The 21,201-nt window shown below is 37.2% G+C and overlaps 1 protein-coding gene across 11 annotated transcripts; it reads left to right on the forward strand.

The window, feature by feature from the left end:
* Window positions 1–849: 849 nt before the first annotated feature.
* Window positions 850–19,315, forward strand: LOC135585712 (chromatin modification-related protein EAF1 B-like). Of its 11 annotated transcripts, XM_065136152.1 has the most exons (25): window positions 850–1,200; window positions 1,295–1,371; window positions 2,195–2,328; window positions 3,709–3,924; window positions 4,008–4,062; window positions 4,167–4,264; window positions 4,378–5,833; window positions 5,917–6,036; window positions 6,220–6,492; window positions 8,027–8,179; window positions 8,411–8,491; window positions 9,385–9,442; window positions 9,520–10,109; window positions 10,180–10,248; window positions 10,618–10,675; window positions 10,779–10,969; window positions 11,298–11,351; window positions 11,435–11,515; window positions 11,875–12,012; window positions 12,160–12,276; window positions 13,116–13,216; window positions 13,344–13,562; window positions 13,697–14,093; window positions 16,074–17,596; window positions 18,919–19,315. In XM_065136152.1, the coding sequence occupies exons 4-24, from the start codon at window positions 3,782–3,784 to the stop codon at window positions 17,529–17,531; spliced, it is 5,910 nt and encodes a 1,969-aa protein (XP_064992224.1). In that variant the 5' UTR covers window positions 850–1,200; window positions 1,295–1,371; window positions 2,195–2,328; window positions 3,709–3,781; the 3' UTR covers window positions 17,532–17,596; window positions 18,919–19,315. The 11 variants fall into 11 exon arrangements, with proteins under 11 accessions (XP_064992224.1, XP_064992221.1, XP_064992220.1 ...); XM_065136149.1 differs by having other exon boundaries at window positions 850–1,371; window positions 2,177–2,328; XM_065136148.1 differs by having other exon boundaries at window positions 850–1,371.
* Window positions 19,316–21,201: the final 1,886 nt, after the last annotated feature.

Raw genomic sequence — 21,201 nt, forward strand, 5'->3', positions numbered from 1 at the left:
TGATAAAAAATAATGATATCAACTAAATACCATAGACATAAACTTTTATCCTGATTAAATAACATGCAACAATACATAGGAAATAATTATATCAATCCAATCCAAAATAAATTGTCCAATTATATAAAATAAATAATTTATCTTACATAATTATTGTGATTTAACTAACAAGCACGTGCAAAATTTAAGACATCAAATCAAAACAAATATTTTTAAAATTATAAAAAGGGTATTCGATAATTTAATTTTCGAGGAATTTATTCTTGTTGTGTTTGTGGGATGAACAAAGGGAGAATAGATGAAGATAATAATATATACGAAAGGAGAGATCGAGAGAGCACACAAAAGAGAAAAATGATTGCTTTTTAGATTACAATATTAACATAGATAATAAAAAAAATAAAGATGTTTAAATAATATTAGTTATATGTACAAAATCAGATTAATTTTAGTTAATCCAATTGATTCACACAGGTCATTCCAAAACCGACGATGCCAATCAATTTATTTCGACTTCTTAACACAGCTGATCATATTTCGGTTCTCGATTTTTCGATTTAACCATTTGATAACCAGACACCATACCCGTTGACAAATCCAAAGTTGAGTTCCGCGGCGTTCGTGGATATTCGGACCCGGGTTTCACGTTTTCAGACCCGTTTCTTGTCCTGTCCCCGACCATCTCTGCTTTCGAAGTCGACGTTCGTTCGATGCTTTCTCTTCGGATAATGTCGGGTTTCAACTCCTCCATATCAAGTTCGGATCCATTATTAGAATCCGAATCCGCTATACGCCTCAGACTGAGCTCGGCTTGAGTCGGGCCGCATCTTCGAACCCTAACGACAAAACTGTCCGGTCGAACCAATTACGCAATCCTCTTACATCTCCTCCCAGTCTTCCCCTTCCCGACCTTCGCCTTCGTTCCCCCTTTCGACTTCGATTGCGAACCCTAATAAGCCTCGATCCCAAGAACCCTAAGTGCCCTCTGCCTGCTCGGTCTCCTCCGGCGATTCCTCGGATTCCACCCCCGGATAGCGAAGTCCTATTATCCATCTTGCCCACTGTTGGCGCTTCCTCCCCTTCCTTCCCGCGTCGAGCCCTAACCGTGTCTCTAGCTATAGCCGTAGCCTTAATCCCCCCCTTCGTTCGTCCTCCGGGAAGCTCATTCTTCCCCGATTACCCTTCCCCGATCATTTTCAGGTTTTTCTCCTTCGTGAGCTGTACTTGACGTCGGGGAACGGCGCTTCTCCTCTCCCTCCGCCTACGAGGACGACTTACGCCTGTACTCTTGCAGGGGCCCTCTCATTTCTATTGAATTGTTGCTCTTTTGGTGTACTGAACGACTTGGTGCTCTTCATTTTGCCTTCAAAGGTCCTTCCCGGCTCTGCTGTGATTTCCGGACGCAAATAATTTTGTTTTGAAGTACTAATTTCTGAAGTTTACTCGTTAGGATTGAGATTTTTTTATCAGGCACAATATGAATTAGCTTGTTTTGCATGGAAAGTCGTATCTTAAAGAGACTTACTTAAACGCCTTAGTTTTGTTCTAATATGGGGAAATCAATATATATTGGAGACATCAAGAAAAAGAACATATCTGTTTGAAACCTCGCTGATGGAAGTGTACCAAGGAATCAAATTTTGCTATCTCAGGTTTCCATGTCAAATGGTACAGTATTTTGTCTCTGTGTTCGCACATGCTAGGCACATTTTTACCAAATTCTAGAAAACAGGAGTAACTGTGTTCATGGAACTAACAAGAAAAGCAGCCCATGGCTTGGTTGGTCTTATATGCACTTTGTGACTGATAGGTCCGTAGCTGCACCTAAATCTTGCAATCTGTCTTCTTTTTTATTTTTTCGTTTAGGGGGAATTTTTTAGATGTACCAGTTATAGAAGGTGAGCCAAGTAGGATTGTGGTGTGAGAAGAGGTTTGTGAAGATCTAAGAAAACTTTATTTGAAATTTTAAAAAGAGATATGATGGCTTTTGGCTTAACTAGTCATGCTGCTATCAGCCTAGCTCAATAAGGAAAAAATATTCAGGTGTATGACTGCATATGGTTGGTAGTTGGAACTGTATAGGACATTGTTGTATTCTATTCTTTTCATGTTAAGAGGAAAACTACTTTCAAGTTTCTTTTTTATAGTGTAAATGTGGGTTTACATTCTTGTGCAGCCTTTAATTTCTTTTCAGGTTGCTAGGAGTTATTTATCTTCTCTTGTAAGTGGCCAACATATCATGCAGAAGTAAGCGCATGCCACATAAGATGTGACATTTTCTCTCCTTGATTCGGCAACTCAGCTCTGCCATTCTTGTCAGCTTTTAAGGTCTAATTACATCTCACTGTTTGGCACGTGTTAGGCTTAATCCGAATCTGTTCACTTGCATTTTTATTGGTTCATGGTTATTTCCATAATTATACTTCCTTTTCCCTTAGTGACACACAGATTCAAGTCAATCCTGATATGACGATGTTTTTGATGACCCAGAACCTGTCCCGAGTAGACAGTCAGGGGTTCTTACAGGGTTCTCAATTTCGATGTGTATCGCTCGGTACGGACGGTATGTATCGGTCCGAGAGGATATTGGTATGCGGACCACCCTCTATCGGGTGGTACCATTGTTTTGACCTCGTATCGGGTGATACAAGGTCTCGAGCGGTAACGATCGAAATCCGGTGCATACCGACTAGTATGCCTCGGTACTGATTTGTACACATTGGATTTTTTTCATTATTGAGGTGTATCAGTCAGTATGCCTCGGATTTCGATCGTTATTGACACTTACCAGTCGGTACGCCTTAGTATTTTTGGATCGTTACCTCTAGGTATTTTTGGAGGTTTTTCGGCTCTTTTTGGGTGTACCAACGGTACATTATGCCTCAGTTCGTACCGTACCATACCGAGCAGGGCTTGATACACCAGTATAGATCAAAATTCCTTGGGTTATTATATGATTACCTTGGTCTCTATCTGCTAAGTTCTTGCTGTGCACTTCCAGAAGAGACTAAATAGATGCCATATGGGTCTCCTCAATTATTTCATTATTTATTGTTGGGGCGTCAGAGACTAAATAGATGCCATATGAGTCTCAATTAATTATTTCACTATTTGTTGTTGAAGGCATCTGATGTTAAATAAAATGGTACAGGGTGTTAATTGATCTTCCCTTTTCGGCAGATGGACTTTTCATATGTCGACCATTAATTGACTGTTTTGTTCAATGGTAATTCTATAGTTCATTTTGGATTATTGGTGCACTTAATATTAATTGGTATATAGCTGTGATGATATGAGTTGGAATAATAAAGGGCAGATGTCAAAGGAGGAAACTAGAAAATTTGAAGTAACTATGATTACCTTTTTGATATTTGGTACTATAATGATCTGCATAACTTTTTGATCTGGAATGGAAATTATGTAGTTCTTTATAACTCATTAGGCTGTGTCTAGCTTTTGTGGCTTGTGCAGTTATATCAAACATTACAGTGAACTTTGTAGTAGTGTATAAGACAGTTACAATTATGGCTAAGATTCTTCTGGATATAAATGTTGCTCTTCATTTCTTGTAGTTATTTGATTAAATATTTAAATCTATGGCATTCTGTTCTTTTTTTATTTCTTTTGCATGTGATTTCTGCAATTTCATTTATTTTGCACTTTTGGCATGCTTTTGAGTTTTGACTGTATTCCTCTTTTGGCTTGCAGAACTTGTGCAAATGTCTGAACTAGTTATGGATCTATTCCTTTACTGATGTGTCAAGAAACTTGACATTCAGGTATGCATGGGCTTAGCCCAGGGTTGTCTCTTCCGGTAAATGCAGAGATCAAGCCCATGGGTGGTGTTGTAGATTGTGGACTTGGTGTAGATTCCAAAACTTCACCACGTCGTGCAGCAATTGAGAAGGCACAGGCTGATCTGCAGTATGTTGATAATGACACGATCCTGTATGCTGATTACAGTTTTTAGTTTCTAAGGGTTAAATTTTTTAATGTGCTTATTACAGGCAAGAATTTGGCATACGTGAAGAGCGGAAAAAGGAGTTGGAATTCCTTGAGAAAGTATTTCCACATCAATATTTTAATGATCTATCATGCTGATTTATTGATTTAATTTTGACTTTCAATATTTTCTTAATGTTGTCAAACCCTTCTGATTAATGTAGGGGGGGAATCCATTGGATTTTAAATTTATTCATGCAGCTTCAATCAGTGTACAATCTACTTCTCTTACAGATCAAGTTGCTGAGCCATATGTTACCAGGTTTTGTTCATTTATCTATTTAAGTTGTTTTAGATGTGTTTTTAGTATTAAACATAAAATTTTCATATCTGCCTCTATTTCCATGCTTCTCTTTTTCCGGTTTTGCTCGACAGTGAAGCTAAAGGTAGCTTTACCTTGGCTGCTTCACCACATGGAGAGTCAGTTGAAAGCAGTGGGAGACCTGGTGGTTCTGTCGGTCGTGAGCCTAACATCGGAGACAATTTATTACTCTTGAATAGAGAAAACAACAAATTGCATGGAGAGAAAAATGCTAAACATAGAAGTAAAAGAGGTAGTATTTCTCATTTAGAACAATCTTCTCATGTTGATGGTTGTCATAATGCAAAAGATACGGAGGACTCTGTTATTTTTCGTCTTGGAGCTAAAAGCCAGGCATATGCGCGGCGTAATAGATCAAGAACAGGTCGTGATTGTACCAATTTAGGTTTGACTGATTCCGGTTCTCGACATGGCAATAGAGCTTCCATTACGTCTTCCTACACACCTAGTCCTAGGGGTACAAAAGGGTCTTTATTAGAGTTACAAGCACAAAACCATGCTGCTTCTTCCATTTCAAACCCAAAGGCAGCAAATCCAGATGGTGCTGTTGTACCAGAGGCTTTAGCTCCTGATGATCAAGTGGATATGCAGCTAGACATGATGCAACACAATGACACATGTCCTGACACAGTAATGGATGGATCGCCCCAAGGGGTAGAAGAAGTTAAAATTACTGAAAATCTGCAGGGAAGTGACTCCTATAATCAACATTCATCTCTTGCTGAGAAAGCTACCAATGGTACCTCCTCTCAGTTGTGTGATATTATTAGGAAGGATGATTTTCTTTCAGTTGATTTAATTTCTGCCCCCCTTGAGGCTAACAAAAGTAAGGAAGTCACATGTGGTGCTGAAAATGACAATGGATGTGGTGTAACAGATAAATCAATAACCAGTTTGGATGAGGATGATCTGTGTCATAAAATTTCTGTTGCAGACAATATCAATCAAAACTTGGATGTGGATATCACAGAAAATTTTTTTTGTGCAAATGGCACTTGTGACATTCATGAAAATACAGATGGCGGTCAGTCTTTGATGCCGAGGACAACTGATGGTAGTTCAGGAGGAGACTTAAAACAGACATCTGAAGCGACCACATCTGTGCCAGATAACAGGTCTTTAAAAGAAGAGCTAACTAATGCCGATGACCCCACTAATCCTAATGATGCATCTAGGTTTCAATTAAACTTCAGCAACTCAGTTGTTCAGTTGAAAGATGATGGATGTGACAGCAGAACTGAGGCTCAAATTGAAGTTTTGCCTGTTACCAACTCTGTACCTGTGAAACTGAATGGTGAAATCAGTTGTGAGCCAGAAAAGAAAATCGATAATAATTTAGCTGATTCAAATTGCATCAAAACAAGCTTATTGTTGTCCTCAACTTCTGGCTCTCAAGAAGCTGTCCTGATAAAAAGGAGTTCTACATCTACCTCTGAGATTCAGACTTCCACTGCAGGTCACAAAAAGGCACATGAAGATGCTATATTGAAAGAGGCCAGATTAATAGAGGTTCGTATCTAGTCATTTGTATGGAATATGTAAGATACATGAGATATTCTAACTAGAAAACTCCTATACATTTTATTTCTCAGGCACGGTTCAAAAGTGCTGGGGAGCTGTCTTCTGATAGTAAATATTTCGAGAAGCAACAAAAATGTCACTGGGATTTTGTGCTTGAGGAAATGACATGGATGGCAAATGATTTCATGCAGGTTTGATACAAACTCTCCATACAGTGTTTTATTGTGTTTTCTTTCTTTTATTCTATAGATGCAAATATACAACAAAAGGCACATGTTTAGATGTTTTGAGCAGTGCATTTTATTGAGTTCATTCTTACACTATTACCTAAACTTTTGGTTTTAAGGATTCTTGAAATCATTGTATATAAACAGGAGAGATTGTGGAAGACTGCAGCTGCTTCACAAGTTTCTCGATTGATTGCTTCTTGTGGTCGAGGAAAATTTGACCAGCTAAACATATTGCGCGTGCAAAGAAACGTGGCTAGAAGTCTAGCCAAGGCAGTTATGCACTTCTGGCATGCAGCTGAGGCTCTCCGTATGGGCGACACTACACCTAATGCAATCCATCATGAATGCAAATTATATAGGCTCAGTTCATCAAATTTCATGGTGGCTGAAATGGAGAGAGACCAGGTTGGAGATTTGGTACTAGACGTTGTTATGTAGGTCATTTCATGGTTATGCAAATGGATTGTGATAAAGCTATTTTTCTGAATATGTTTCTCTTTTCTTTTATTCAATCCTGCAATCTTTCTTTTTTGAATTTCTTTTTTGGGTGTTTTTTATGAATTTATTTGACTAGACATGAAATGCTTCATGCTTCTACTTCTAACATCATGTCATCATCATGTTACAGAAGCTAGTTCGAGTCATTATCACTTTTAGTCAAGTTATACTTCGTAACTTGGTTTCATCCTTTATAATGTTCCTTGCATGTATTTCTTTGTAAGTTTGGATTCCACAAATATTCTCACATATTGGATAACTATGCTGTCATAAAACTGATTCACTTCTTTGTGTTCCATAAGAATCTGATCACATCAATATTTTTGCAAACTCCTAATGCTGCCAATCATTGTCACCTGCTTGAATTTTATTAGATACAATTTTTCGTACCATTTGTTTTTTTTTTTTGGTATTATTGAAGTATCATGGGAGAGAAATATTTTAGTTGATTTTTCTTTAATTTTAACAGCTAAAGCTTGAGGTGTTTTTAGGTGTATGCTTTATTACTTATGCTGGGACATACTGATGGTATTTATGAGCCAACCAAGTCTTGGTATCAGTACATATGGTTTCCCTCCACCCTATACACCATTTGTTGTTACTATATCTTCAGTAATATCGAGCAACAGAAGTCTGTATACCGTCCAGTATATTGGAATCATGCTGGTCTGATGGGCTATTGAAGATGGAATCAGACTGGTGTTTGAATCCATGGTGTGAATAACAACACCGATTCTAATAATTTGAACTTTCTAGTGCTATTGAGTCTATGAAAAGTATGCTATAATGGTTAGTCTGTTTTTCCTTATGCTGATGTTCTTTTCCAAGCCCTAAGGGAATTTTAGACCATTTGTATTGAAAAAAAAATCTGTCATTAATCTATAGATGCCTGTGAAGTAATCACCTTTTGAAATTTTAAATTTCTTAAATGTAAGGGTGGCGGTAGTGCATTCCTTGTAGTGCAAGGTTTAGAAGAGTCTATGTACATAGCCTTATCTGTACAAAAAAAAGACTATTTTCGTAACTTGAACTGTGGTTAACCAGGTGGTCCAGGTCGTAAAGGAGCAGCCTATCTGTGATGCAAACAAAAAATTTCTCTCACACATTTAAGCAACCTTACTGTGATGTCATTGCCCATAGCAGAACCAAGACTGTCACTGACAAAAGTGGTTACTATACTGACAAGGATATCAGATAATCTAGGATGTGGATGTGGACCACTAGTAGCTAAAAAGGAGGAAAATACTGTGAAGTGTTTTCTTTTAGTTGTTGGCGAGTCGACATAGTTTCTTGAACCTGATACTGTTACATTCTTTTTTTAAGTATATATACCTGGTGTGTATGGCCCAATGTTAGTCATATTGAAGAATTTCATTGCATATTTATGGACCTTAACATTTCATGTGATTATTCTTTGCTGGTGTCTAATATGGTATTTTTCTTTTTCGAACAGGACCGTCATACTGTCTTGGACTATGCAGTTAGGATGCTGAAATATAATGGCAGCATATCAAGTCATTCTGCCTTGGCTGAAGCACCAACTACTCCTGATAGACAAAATGATGTGGGCATTTTGGAAATAACTTGGGAAGATCAACTTTCTGAAGTAAGGACTAGAGTCTTTCGTATCATGTATAACGATTTTATTTTCTTTTGACATTTTTCTGTTGGATCAAGGAACTGTTCTTAGCTGAAAGTCTTCTTACATCTGCTTTGTGTTTGTGGTACCCCTTGGTTGGAGTAGCAGTATAAGTTTTCCAAATGATTTGCCTTTAACATGCAAGTTGTACCCTCTGACACGTGATGTGGATCTCACACTGGTTTGTATTTTCTGCAGGAAAGTCTTTTCTATACAGTACCTTCTGGTGCGATGCAGGCATACAGAAAATCTATGGAGTCCCAGTGGATGCATTACAAGGTAAACATTAGTTTTTTCTTTTGTCTGTCATCATTTATTTCATATAACACTATAACAATAAAATTATATCGTCTATCAGATTTAACTATGAATGTCAAAAAAATGTTTGACATATTACAATTAACCTGGCTTGGGAATATTAATTCAGACCCCAAAGGAATTTAGACTATGGTATTGATTAAAAAGCTTCTGGTTATTTTGGGGTTGTTCTTCTATGAGAAAAGGGACATTGACATAATATTATGGACATTTCTATCACCTTTACCCTGTCACAATTATTCTAATATCAAGTGATAAAATTATGTGCTTCTTTAAAAATTTCAATGAGTAATATTGAATTTTATCTTCTTAAAGTTGAAATGTGTCAGTTGGGACATTGCTGATTTCAATGAGCGGAAGAAGGGGATTACTGATTTCCAATCAGGCTACTTTGGTCCTGAATCTTTGTTACCATGTTTAGTTTGTTTCCATCATTTTTAAGGAAATACCGTTTGGACTGGTATGTACTGATTTAAGGAAAAAATGTGTATTGCCTTTTTTACAGTTTCAAATCTAATTATTGTGAGACACTGGAAATATTATAAAAAGACATTATCTAGTTGGTAAAATGTGATAATTGGTCAGACTTTTGCTGTTCAATTTTTTTTGCCTTATGTTCTTTTGTGGACATTTGTTGTACAATCCCAGAGTTTCCAAATGAATGATAAATGATTTTCATAATGGGTGAAACATGAAAGACATTTGCATGTCTGTCCTGTATATCCTCTTAAAGTGACTTCTGTATGTAGCAAAGACTCAGCTGGCTGGGTCTTCTAGCAATATTATTTAATTTCAATGTTAAAGCATAATACCCAATTAACCCCAAATTATATGTTTAATTGATTTTTTTCCAGAAATATGGTACTGTGCATCAAGATGATTGTGAGACTTCTATGTGCAATTCTGTGGCAGGTAACTGTCCTCACTGTCAAGTATTTCAATTTGATATTAACATGCGGGACTTATTACAGTAGATATGTTAAATATAGGTGGACCTCAGGAAAATGTATATGAAGAGGATGAAGGTGAAACAGGCACCTATCTTCTGCCTGGAATGTTTGAAGCAGGTTCATCATCAAAACTTTCCCAGAAGAAGAGAAAACACATGCAACAAAAATCCATTGCCACAAGGCTTAATGAAGGTGGTGGTGACTTTTCTTATGAACCTTACTTGGAAAGCAAATCAGGAAATCAACCTTTTATATTAAATGGGAAAAGAACTTCAAGTACCTTTAGTGTTGGTTCATTTCCAACAAAACGTGTAAGAACAGCTACAAGGCAGCGGGGTGTCAGTCCTTATCCTTCTGGAGTTGTTGGGCCTCTACGAGCAATTAGTAAAACAGATGCTTCAAGTGAAGACACAAGTTCTTTCCTAGATGACCAGAGTTCATTGCATGGTGGATCTATGTCCAGGAAAAATTTGGGTGTTGAGACTACAGTAGACTTTGAGAGGCAATTGCCATATGATGGTAATGAAATATCCTCAAAATCTAAAAAGAAGAAGAAGAAGCCTAAGCATTTAGGATATAAGAATTCACTAAACTTGGCTGAACCTGGTCTTTTAGTTGTTCCTGGAAAGGTAAGGACCTTTGTGCCTGAGCACTTTTTTTGCACATTTCTTGTTAGTTAAGTAATATTTTGTAATATAGCAGGGTTCAATCCAGGGGTCATCGTATGAGCAAAGGTTGCAAGCTGAACCCATGATTCAGCATGAGCAGGTGATTTGTGTTTGTAATATGTTTTTTCTTTTTCCTTTTTACTTTAATCAGTTCGCACGGCATTTTGGTTGTGGCCTTTTTAAAGAGAGGGAGCATCACATAACATCCACGTAGATCTTGTCTTCTAGAGTATGTCCTCTTCATGGTCCTTATTTATGTGGTCATTATTTCTGATTTTTCATTGTCTATTTCTTCTCTGTTTTACTTTTCAATTTCGGATAGTTTATTTTTTTAGAACGAATGCTATATTAAGTCCTCCAATGTGTTTAGTGAGTCCTCAAACCATTATCATGCCTCTCATTTTCCATCAAGTCATTGCATGATTATTTTGCATTGCAGTAATTTTATATGCTTAACTATGTATTTCAGAAGGAACATGTTAAAAAGAGAATGGAGTCTCAAAATTTTGATACAAATGGAGGTGGTGGTAATTTCTTTTGACTTCTTTATCATTATGAATTAGATCTTTTAAATAATTTTCATTATTTGACATGGATATTTCCTAAAGGATCTTTGTTACGTGGTTATAGTTTATGCACAACATGCTGCTAAGAAGACCAAAATTTTGAAGCAAATGCCAGAGGCTTCCCCTGATGCACTTACTCCAGTGACTGGGTTGTTGCCTTCACCAGTTGCTTCCCAGATGAGTAATATGTCCAATTCGAATAAGCTTATCAAAATCATTGCCACTCGGGATCGTGCACGAAAAAAGGGATTGAAGGTATATCTTTTGCTTTATGAGTTTTTGTTTTGATTTTTTTGGTGGCTGCAATTCTTGGATTATAATGTAGTTTTATCTTTCAAGATATACTCAGATTCATATATGCTATCCTTTATTTTGGAATTTATTGTCAGTCTGCACCTTTTGTGCTTAGGTAAAATTAGTTCTAGCTGTGTCTTTTGACTTGCATTCTTAGTGGAGAAAATAGAAGAAAAATGTTTTTGTCCTCATCATTAAAGAAATATGACATGAAATGAGTTGGTTTTCCATATTTAGCTTGACACTTTTATTAGTTTTGGTTCCTGAAAAGTCTTGTTCCATGAGATAGATGACTGCTGGGCAATCTGGATCGGGAGGTCCATGGACAAATTTTGAGGATCAGGTTGTTGTTCTATCCTGTCATTTGCACCATTGTTTCTGTTATAACAAAAATGCTCTTTGAATATCATATTATGTTGATAACAGGCACTTGTTGTCCTTGTTCATGATATGGGTCCAAACTGGGAGCTAGTTAGTGATGCAATCAACAATACCCTCCAGTTCAAGGTGAAGTTCTGATGTTAAATTTATACTCAAGCTACCATATTTGCAAGGACCTATATCATTTTGCTATAGTAATTCTTTTCTTGTGTGTTTGGTTTCACTTTTAATTCTAGCTTTATGTCTGATTTCTTACATGATCACCTTTATTTGAATGCTTACATATTTTCTTCCTTCTTCATAGTATTATTATAAAATATGCATCTATTCTTGCAAATTTAGTTTATCTTGTAATGGCAATCTTCCTAAACACATTCTCACACATTTTCTTGAATCAGTTCATTTAAATACTACTTTTTTTGGAAAATCAAATTCTTTGCCCCCTTGTTCTGAGGATTTATGATATGTATGCATCCATGTACTAGTGTATCTTCCGCAAACCCAAAGAATGCAAAGAGCGACACAAATTTTTGATGGACAAAAGTGCTGGTGATGGGGCTGACAGTGCAGAAGACTCTGGTTCATCTCAGCCATATCCATCCAGTCTACCTGGAATTCCAAAGGCAAGGCCTCTGATGGTGCTCCTTCTGAGACATGCACTAGTTCTTTTCCAGTTAATTGTTTGCTGAAAGCACAAAATTCTGCTTATGCTGTTGATGGTCGGTGTCAAGCATTTCTAATGTTATGCATCTTTTACGTTGCAACATCAGGGAAGTGCACGACAGTTGTTTCAGCGTCTTCAGGGACCAATGGAAGAGGATATTCTGAAGACACATTTTGAGAAAATCATTTTGCTTGGACAAAATCTGTCTGCCTGTAGGCATCAGGTCTTTATCCTGGTTAATCTTATCAGTGTCTTTCTATGGTCATGGTAAAATTATATCTCAATTGTCTAGTTTGAACTTGGTATTGCCTAAAAGACTGGATATGTCTATATTCTTGAAGTTGTTACAATTTGGATTAAGAAACATCATGTGGTGTGCCTGAGTTGTAGTTTAAAACTAAATCTATCTTGTTTTATCTAAATTGTCAGTTGGTTTCCTTTAGTTGTATTTTTTGCCACTTCTCTTTTTTTTTGGGTGCAAAGAATAAGGCATCAATTGTCTCTGCTGAATATGTTTTTGTTTTCGGTTTATTTTGTCATTTTCTGTCTAGATTACTTTATTACTTTACAAAAACATGCTATCATACTTCCTCATTTTTCGAAGACACATTTTGATAAAATCATTTTGCTTTGACAGAAGCTGTCTTCCTGTAGACATTGTGTCTTTATCCTGGTTAATCTTATAGTAATGCCTTTATGGTCATGGCAAAATTAGATTTCAATTGTCTAGTTTCAGCTTGGTATTGCCTAAAAGACTGGAAACATCTTTGTATTCTTTAAGTTGTTATAACTTGGATTAAGAAACATCATGCGATGTGCCTGAGATACTTGTAGTTTAAAACTAAATCTATCTTGTTTTATCTAAATTATTAGTTAGTTTTCTTTAGTTGTAGTTTGTGCCAATTCTAATGTTTTGGGTTCAGAGAATATGGTATCAATTGACTCTGCAGAATACGTTTTTGGTTCCTTTTATTTCATGTCATTTTCTATTTAAATTACTTCTTTCTTTACTAAAGCATGCTATCATAGTTCCTCATTTTTATGACTTTGTATTTCATGAAGATTGATAATCAGGAAGGGAAACAAATGACTCCAATTCATAGTTCCCATGTAGTTGCTCTTTCACTTGTATGCCCAAACAACTTGAGTGGAGGTATTCTAACGTAAGTTGTATCAAATTGTTTATGTGCTTTATGCTTGTTATTCTTACCTATTTGTTTTTCATTTTTTTCCACCTGTTAATGTTTTTGCTGGCTTAATCACTTGAGATTTCTTTTGGTGTTTGCACAGACCACTTGATTTTTGTGAATCGGTTTCTTCAAGCACAGATGTTTTTCCTATGGCATATCAGGGTACTCATACTGGTAGCTTACCAGTCCCAAGTCATCAAGGTTCTATGACTTCTATCCTTTCTACGTCAAGTGTTAGCACCATGTTACAAGGATCTCCTGGTATGGTCCTCAGTAGCAGCTTACCTTCAACCTCTGCTCCATTGAATCCCTCTTCTAGGTATTCAGAATCAGAGTATCCAATCTTTTTCTCATTTTGGTTGACCTCTGAAAATAGTTTTCTACTGTTTATATCCAAACTTTCTTCTGTCATGGTACTTTTAGTGATTATATAAATAAAATATGTTGCCTTAGGGATTCCCAGAGGTACGGTGTGCCAAGACCATCTAGCTTACCTGTTGATGATCCACAAAGAATGCAGCAGTATAGCCAAATGCTTTCTGGAAGAACCCTTCAGCAATCTAGTATGTCATTACCTGGAGCTTTGCCAATGGGAGTTGATCGTGGTGTTCGAATGTTGCCTGTAGCTAGTAGTATGGGGATGATGTCTGGGGTGAACAGAGGAATGCCCATGACAAGGCCAGCATTTCAAGGATTAAGTTCCCCAGGCATGTTGAACATAGTTTCCACTGGAAATATTCTTTCGAGTGGTGGAAATGGGGTGCCAAATTCTGTGAATGTGCATCCAGGTTCTGTATCTAGCCCAGGAAACTCAATGATGCGGCCACGGGATCCTCTGCAGATGCTTCGGGTGAGTTTTGCAATTGCTTGCACCAATTTATGTCGCTTAACATTTGTTCCATGATTTATTTTCTGCATATGTTATCATTATTTTTTATAAGAACCATTTTGTGTTAGTCAACTATTTTTAGAATAGTAACTGCAATCTCGATGATTTGAGTCATGACTTGCACTTCACTGACAATAGGGACACATTAAAGACCATGCTAAGGCAATTCTAAAACCATGTAGCATCACTTGTTTTGCAGAGTTTATGAATTAGCCATCTGAATGGTTTTTCACGAATCAGCCCACAGAGGGACAATGTGTATGTCCATGTTCAGTCCATATCAGGACCTAAAATAGTTTGAGAGATAAAATGAATTACATTGATTAGAAAGAAAACAAATAACATCTTATAAAGCACTGCATAAGTGTCTAGTAGACAAGTGATGTTATTATGTGACTCTGGAAGCTTGCATTTCACCAGATTAAGGGTAATCTTCTACAAGTGATGTTGAGCTTGCATTTCATGAGAAGATATGAACTTGCAACAGATCTCATATCACTCTGTTGGTTTAGAATGACCTTGGTAGTTCCTTCTCTTCCCCTTTGATGGGTGAACATAGCCTTTCCTTTAGCTAGTATTTGCCTGTAGGAATGAGTTACTTGGCCATTATATTATTGTATTCGTTCATCAGATCTTACATTTGATATGAGCATTTACCTACTAGCCTCTTCGTAAGGATTGAGGTACCATTGACATATTGCTGGATGTATTGGTTACCCTCCTGTTCATGCCTGTTTCTGGCATTTGCTTGTTGCTATAGGCACAGTATTAGCTACAAAAAATGAGAGATGTTGAAGTAGTCTTCAAACGTATCAGATGAACCCTATGAGTTCTGCACATACTGACCTTTCTGTGAGGGTCAGTGCTGGACCCGGTGGTATTTATGCCAAGACCTGCCACTGATACTGTCTGTTACATATCTGTGATTGGCTCATCCATGGATTTCTACCACATGGAAATTTTGTGACAGTGTAGTATGTGCCACAATAAGTCCTGCAGTACAATGAACATGTTAACCCCTGCCTCTATGTTTTTATATTGATGTTGGCATCAAATTTAACTCCGAAATGTAGATGGGCTGCAAATTTTGCAACTAAAACTAGGGTTCTGAGGGAGGGAAGATATTTTTGGTCTATCATATTGACATTTTATAAATATAGTCCATTTATAGATGAAGGAATGTTTATATTAGTAGAATACTTGAATGCTCCTCCTAATATGTTGGAATAAGTAGATAGACTTATCTCTGTACTTTAACATTAGGAAATAATTTGAGGATAGACTTCCATATATGGACTTGGTGCGCTATTATTACATTAAGGATTTTGAGCTGTGTGGCAAGACTTGTATCATATAGTTATTAGGCTAATGACTTTCTTGGATCATCACAAGTAGTATCAAATCACTTTCAGCAGGCCTTTTTGTGTGAGCTGACATGTGGCAATGGAATTTCCTTGGTTTAGTCCCACATTGCAAACCATGAATTATGGGCATTACATAGTAGTGCTTTGGTGAGGGTGTCAATAATTTGAGTGAGAAAATTGTGATACCTCAAAAGTTCTATAACAGGAAACAATGATATAATGTTTTCATATTTTTGGACTTAGTACCTACTGTTAATACTTTGGTTTGATTATTTTTTCGTCATATGGTATGGTTTGTTTCATGCAAGATAATACACTAAGAGATTAATTGATTGCTACACTAGTACTTTGACTTAGAATCAATTTTAAGAATACTTTTTATTTGTATCCTTGTTGGCTCAAATTTATTTTAGACTTTTAGCTTGAGTTGATTTGGAATGGTCCATAACAATTGTAAACATGCATTAGAAATCACAAACATGGTCCAAAGACAAAAAAATGGAAATAATCTTTTTATACTTTATAAAGAATAATGCACTTTTGGTGGTGAGTGATATTAAAATCTATTTTTGTGTAGCCTGGTCAAAATCCAGAGGAACATAAGCAAATGATGATGCAAGAAATACAGATGCAAGCCTCACAAGCGAATGGGCAGTCTGTTCCACCTTTCAATGGTCTGGGCGCCTCCTTTTCCAATGCAGTGATTCCTGCACCAATTCAGACATTTCCAGTTCAACAACACCAACAATCTCATCAGATGCTGCAACAAGCACACATGCTTGGAAACCCTCACCATCATCACATACAAGGCACAAACCACTCGAGCCCTCAGCAGCAGGCATATGCCATCCGGGTTGCTAAAGAGAGGCAACTCCAACAACGGTTGATGCCTCATCAACAACACCATATCTCTGGACAAAATGCAGTGTCACCTATTCAAAATAATTCACAGATCCAACCGCAATCACAGCCATGTTCTCCTGTGACTCCAGTATCTTCTTCACAAGGTCAACAGAAGCAGCAAAGTATATCAAGGAACCCACCACCTGGAATGTCAAATCAGATTATGAAGCAAAGACAACGGCAACAGGTTCAACATCATCAGCCAAGACAGCAGCAGCAGCAGCAACAACAACAACAACAGCAGCAAAGGCAACAGTCTCAACAGCAAGTCAAACTTATGAAAGGATTAGGCAGGGGGAACGTGTTAATTCATCATAACTTATCAGCAGACACCCCTCAAATTAGTGGCTTTTCAACAACTTCTAAGAACCAAGTTTCTGATAAACATATGATGCAGCAGGGCCAAGGATTTTTTCCTGGTAATCCAGGTCTGAACCCAGCATTGCATCAACCTGGAAGTCAAACAAACATCTACCCTCATCCACTTCCACAGTCAACAAAGCAAATATCACCAATTTCTGATACCTGCAATCAAGGCTCTGCTCAAAGTTCACCCAGCCATAACATGTTAACTTCTCAGCAAGCTCCAATTCCTTCTTCAGTCTCTTTGCCTAAACAACATCAACAACCGCAGCAGCGTTATATGAATCAATCTCAACAAAGCACTCAAAGAATAATGCTTCAGCAAAATCGGCAGATGAACTCTGATGGTAGGGCGCAATCATCAACTGATCAGGGCCCAGTTAATAAGACAGTTCCGAGTGCATCAATTACTCAGGGTAGTGATTCAGGCACTAGTGCACCTGCGGTTTCATCTCCAACCCTGTGGAATCCAGAGCCAATATATGATACAGATGCACCACCTCCAACGGCTCAAATGGTTAGGTCAGCACAGGAAAATGTAGTGGGGAGTGAAGCTTTAGTGCCTTCTTCCAGCCAGAGCTTAGTACCACATCAATTGCCAGGAGGTGTGCCACTGCATGGTCAAGATGTTGGGGGGCAGTGGCAGCAACAGCAGCAGCAACAACAGCAACCTCAGCATCAGCAGGAGCAGCAACATTCTCAGCATGAGAATCAACAGACGGTTCAAAGCAATTTGTATACACAACCTTCAGAGTTGGGACCAGGGTGATTTGGGAATACTAAGACCAGCCAATTCTGAAACAGGTCCCCAACTGCTGTAGCACTATTGTACAGGTAAATATTGATCTTATGTTGCAGTACTATAGTATTGATTGAAATCAAATTATCAGGAACTTAGTAGTCATTACAATCAGTTCAATCCACTTGAACTAGGGGTTGTAACAGTTAGTGAACCAGACAGTGAGGATGTTAGCTAAGTGCTTTCATAGGATAATCATGTATATTTCATCGATTAAAACAAGTAAAGAACATTAATGACCAGATAATTTAATATATGTGAAAAGGTCTATGAATGCAAATGCTTTTGGATTGTTTAGAGAGCAAGAATCACTTTTAGTTGCAAATCATAGTACCATGAGAACTCGAATATACTCTTGCTTTGAGAATGTTTATTATGCATGCTCTTGACCTGATCATATTCCGCTCATGGTCATCTTTTTGATCGTTTAAGTTTCTCTAATTTATTGTAATATACAGTCAAATGTAGTCACTATGATTCAAATTATTGCATACTTTTTAATTTGAATTAAAAAGTCAAAATATGTGATATGATGAGAATTTTCTTTGGTTTAAAATTTTCATTCTTCCACCTGCCAATTATACATGTAGAAATCAAGCCACTCATGTTGGTCAATCATATGCTGGGAAGCATGTTGAGAAAGACATTGGTCAACAACTGAAAGAGCATGGAGCAGCATAGAAATTCATAATATTAGGCTGTTACAAGCACATATTAGTTTGGCACAGCTTGTCTTATCCACATTGTTGCAGGAATCGTTGCACGTCATCAGAGTTCTCCACTGGCTTCATTGTTAGGGCTAGCCATTGAAGTCAAAGTCATCCTCTCTCTCTCTCTCTCTCTCTCTCTCTTTTCTGATTCTCTAATGTGACAGTAGCCATAGATACAAGTTGGAGGCATAATCAGCGACACTGAAGTGCCTGGTTTACTTATTCTTGGAGAGCCTACACCTAAATTAATTCAATGTAGATATACATATTAACAAACCCATGATGTTAAAACCATTCTTTTGTCAGGTGCATGGGAAGCTGGATGAACAGTTGAAACAGGATATCTAGATTATGGATAATCAGTCCGAGCCTCATACCACTAGAAGCCTACAGATCCTATAGAACTTGTTTGAGGATATTTTCAGGTGACTGATGGTTTAGACAGCTCAATGTGTTATCATGACTCTGGTCTCTTCTCCCCACTTCTTAGGCAGAGGGCAGTGGAATAAAATGCAAAAGCTAGCTAACTTAAGGAAGGGTTTGTCAAACTCAGCATGTAACTAAAATACACTTTCTGCTATTTTATGAGTTCAATTAACGCAAAGGATTCTTCTATTAGCTTTGCCTAATTTTGCTTCATTTTGTAGATTTGCAGGTAGTGAAAGATGATGAACACTGCCAGTGCACTTTTATTCTCATTTCGAACTCATTTCAGTGACCTGAAGGACAGGTACAATTTGCTTCCTCACCGACTCTAGTATAGGCTTCACCGCACCAGCTTAATCAAAATCCTATAGCATGCAAGAGAGGATTTGCATTCCAAATTCATTTTGCAGTTATAGCCGTAGTTGGGCGTATGTATTAAGTTTTTGCCCATCACATTCTTGTTGTTGCAATGCAGAGAAAACATTGTGCAATCAGCAAACCTGCTTCCTCGGTTTGCCGATGGAAATCTGTACATAAGTGCTGTCCTTATCTCACTGTTGTTTGTTGTAATACAAGCTAGTTATTGGAAAGCTCGCAAGCTTCTTGCTTGTTTCATTCTGTCCTGTTTTCCATGTCCACCTGAGTTGCCTGTTTGATCTTACCTTCTTGGAGTGAAGGTAGCTTGTATCCACATTCATATCCAAATCGACTATATTATGCCTATTGCAATTTTAACATTTCAGCCACTAGGATGTCTCTTTGGATTCATGCGATACGTCACTTGCGCTCTTGAAACATTTCAGACTTTGTTACTCATGCTCTTTCAACGTTCTTCATGTTCTTGCGGATCGCATGGTGAAAACTTTGGATATGATATCTATAGTTTGATGATTATTAATTAGAAGATAAGGGAGAATATGGTCGATGAGACGAGAGAAAGGATAAATATAGTACTCGATCCCAACGATGAGATGATTATTAATTTTTTTTTTCTTGTCCGATGTTGGGACAATTTTATCGTATCGATAAAAAGGTTATCGTAAGCTTAATAATATTCATTCAAAAGAACAATACGTATGAATGGTTATACATAGCTACCTGTCTCCTTACCCACCCAACAGTACGGTGGTGGGCACGATGAATCGTAAGTGGTTTGAAGGACGACTTTTTTTGCATCACGATCTTTCTAATTAAAAATTCAAACTAAGATCTCTACGGTTCTAAAAATTAAATAAATAATCTTTTTTTTTTTTTACACCATCGGCTATAGAAAACACAAGTGATATCACATGCTAATTTGGAGCGAAGGTGATTTTAACATCCTTTTCGTTTCTAACGATTTTACGGATAGAAAGGTAATTTCAACATCTCATATATTGAAATGGAAGGGATATTAAAATTATCATCTCTTTACTCATTATTTTCGTTGTTCATCTAGCACGTGATGTTACATGTTGTGTTTTCGTCAATATAGCTAACAGCGTTAAGGTAAATATGATTATTTATTTTATTTTCATAATTATAAGGATCTTAATATATTTTTTTTAAATATAAGGATCATGATGCTAATAATGTCTAAGTACAAGAGGTAATATCTGTTATCGAGGGGCTAATTATAAATTATCCTCTATAGTTAGTTATCTTTAGTATCCTAGTCTCAACACTTTAAAAAGATATGTTGGCATCCTTATAGTTACGAAAATGAAATATCTAGATTTATTTATCCTAACATCATCGATTTTACTAACGAAAATATAAAAAGATAATTTTAATGTTCTAATTAGTAGTGATGGACGACATCGGTGATGGTAGAAATAATGCTACTAGAGGCCGTGAGTAACTATTGTGGATGAGAAGAGAGACAACATCAGGTGAGGGTTGCTCTGCATTTGCATCGACACTGATATAGTTGTCGAGCAACCCTTTCGATGCTATGCATCTATGTCTACGTCAACGTTTATCAAACAACCTTTTTGCCACACGCATCTGCATCAGCATTGATGCAGTTATCAAGTGACATCGCTTTGCACTTGCATTAGTGCTGATACAGATGTTGAGCAGCCCTTTTGTCGTTTGACAACTACATCGATGCCGACGTAGATATAGAGCGACCCTCACCTCTCATCATCACTCTCCTCATCCACAATAATCACTCGCGGCCTCCAATGATGTCGTTGTCTAACACTACCGACATTGTCCATTATCACCAACTGAAATATTAAAATTATTTTTTTATTATTTATTTTTATTAGTAAAATCGATGATATTATGATAAATAACATAGATATTTTACTTTCGTTATTATACAGGTGTAACATGTAATTAAGCATGTTTATCGAGACACATACTTCGTCCATTATTTGGATCGCTTTGGGACGGTGTCGAATCCCACCTCGCAACCGTGAGCTATCGTGTTGGCATTGCTTCCTTGCTCCTCTCGAGAACCCTAATCGAGGCCGCTTCGAGGGAAGAAGAGAAAGAAGTATTAAGAACGGAGGAAAAAG

The sequence above is a fragment of the Musa acuminata genome, chromosome BXJ3-1 (assembly GCF_036884655.1).
Source record: "Musa acuminata AAA Group cultivar baxijiao chromosome BXJ3-1, Cavendish_Baxijiao_AAA, whole genome shotgun sequence".
Classification (NCBI taxonomy): Eukaryota; Viridiplantae; Streptophyta; class Magnoliopsida; order Zingiberales; family Musaceae; genus Musa; species Musa acuminata.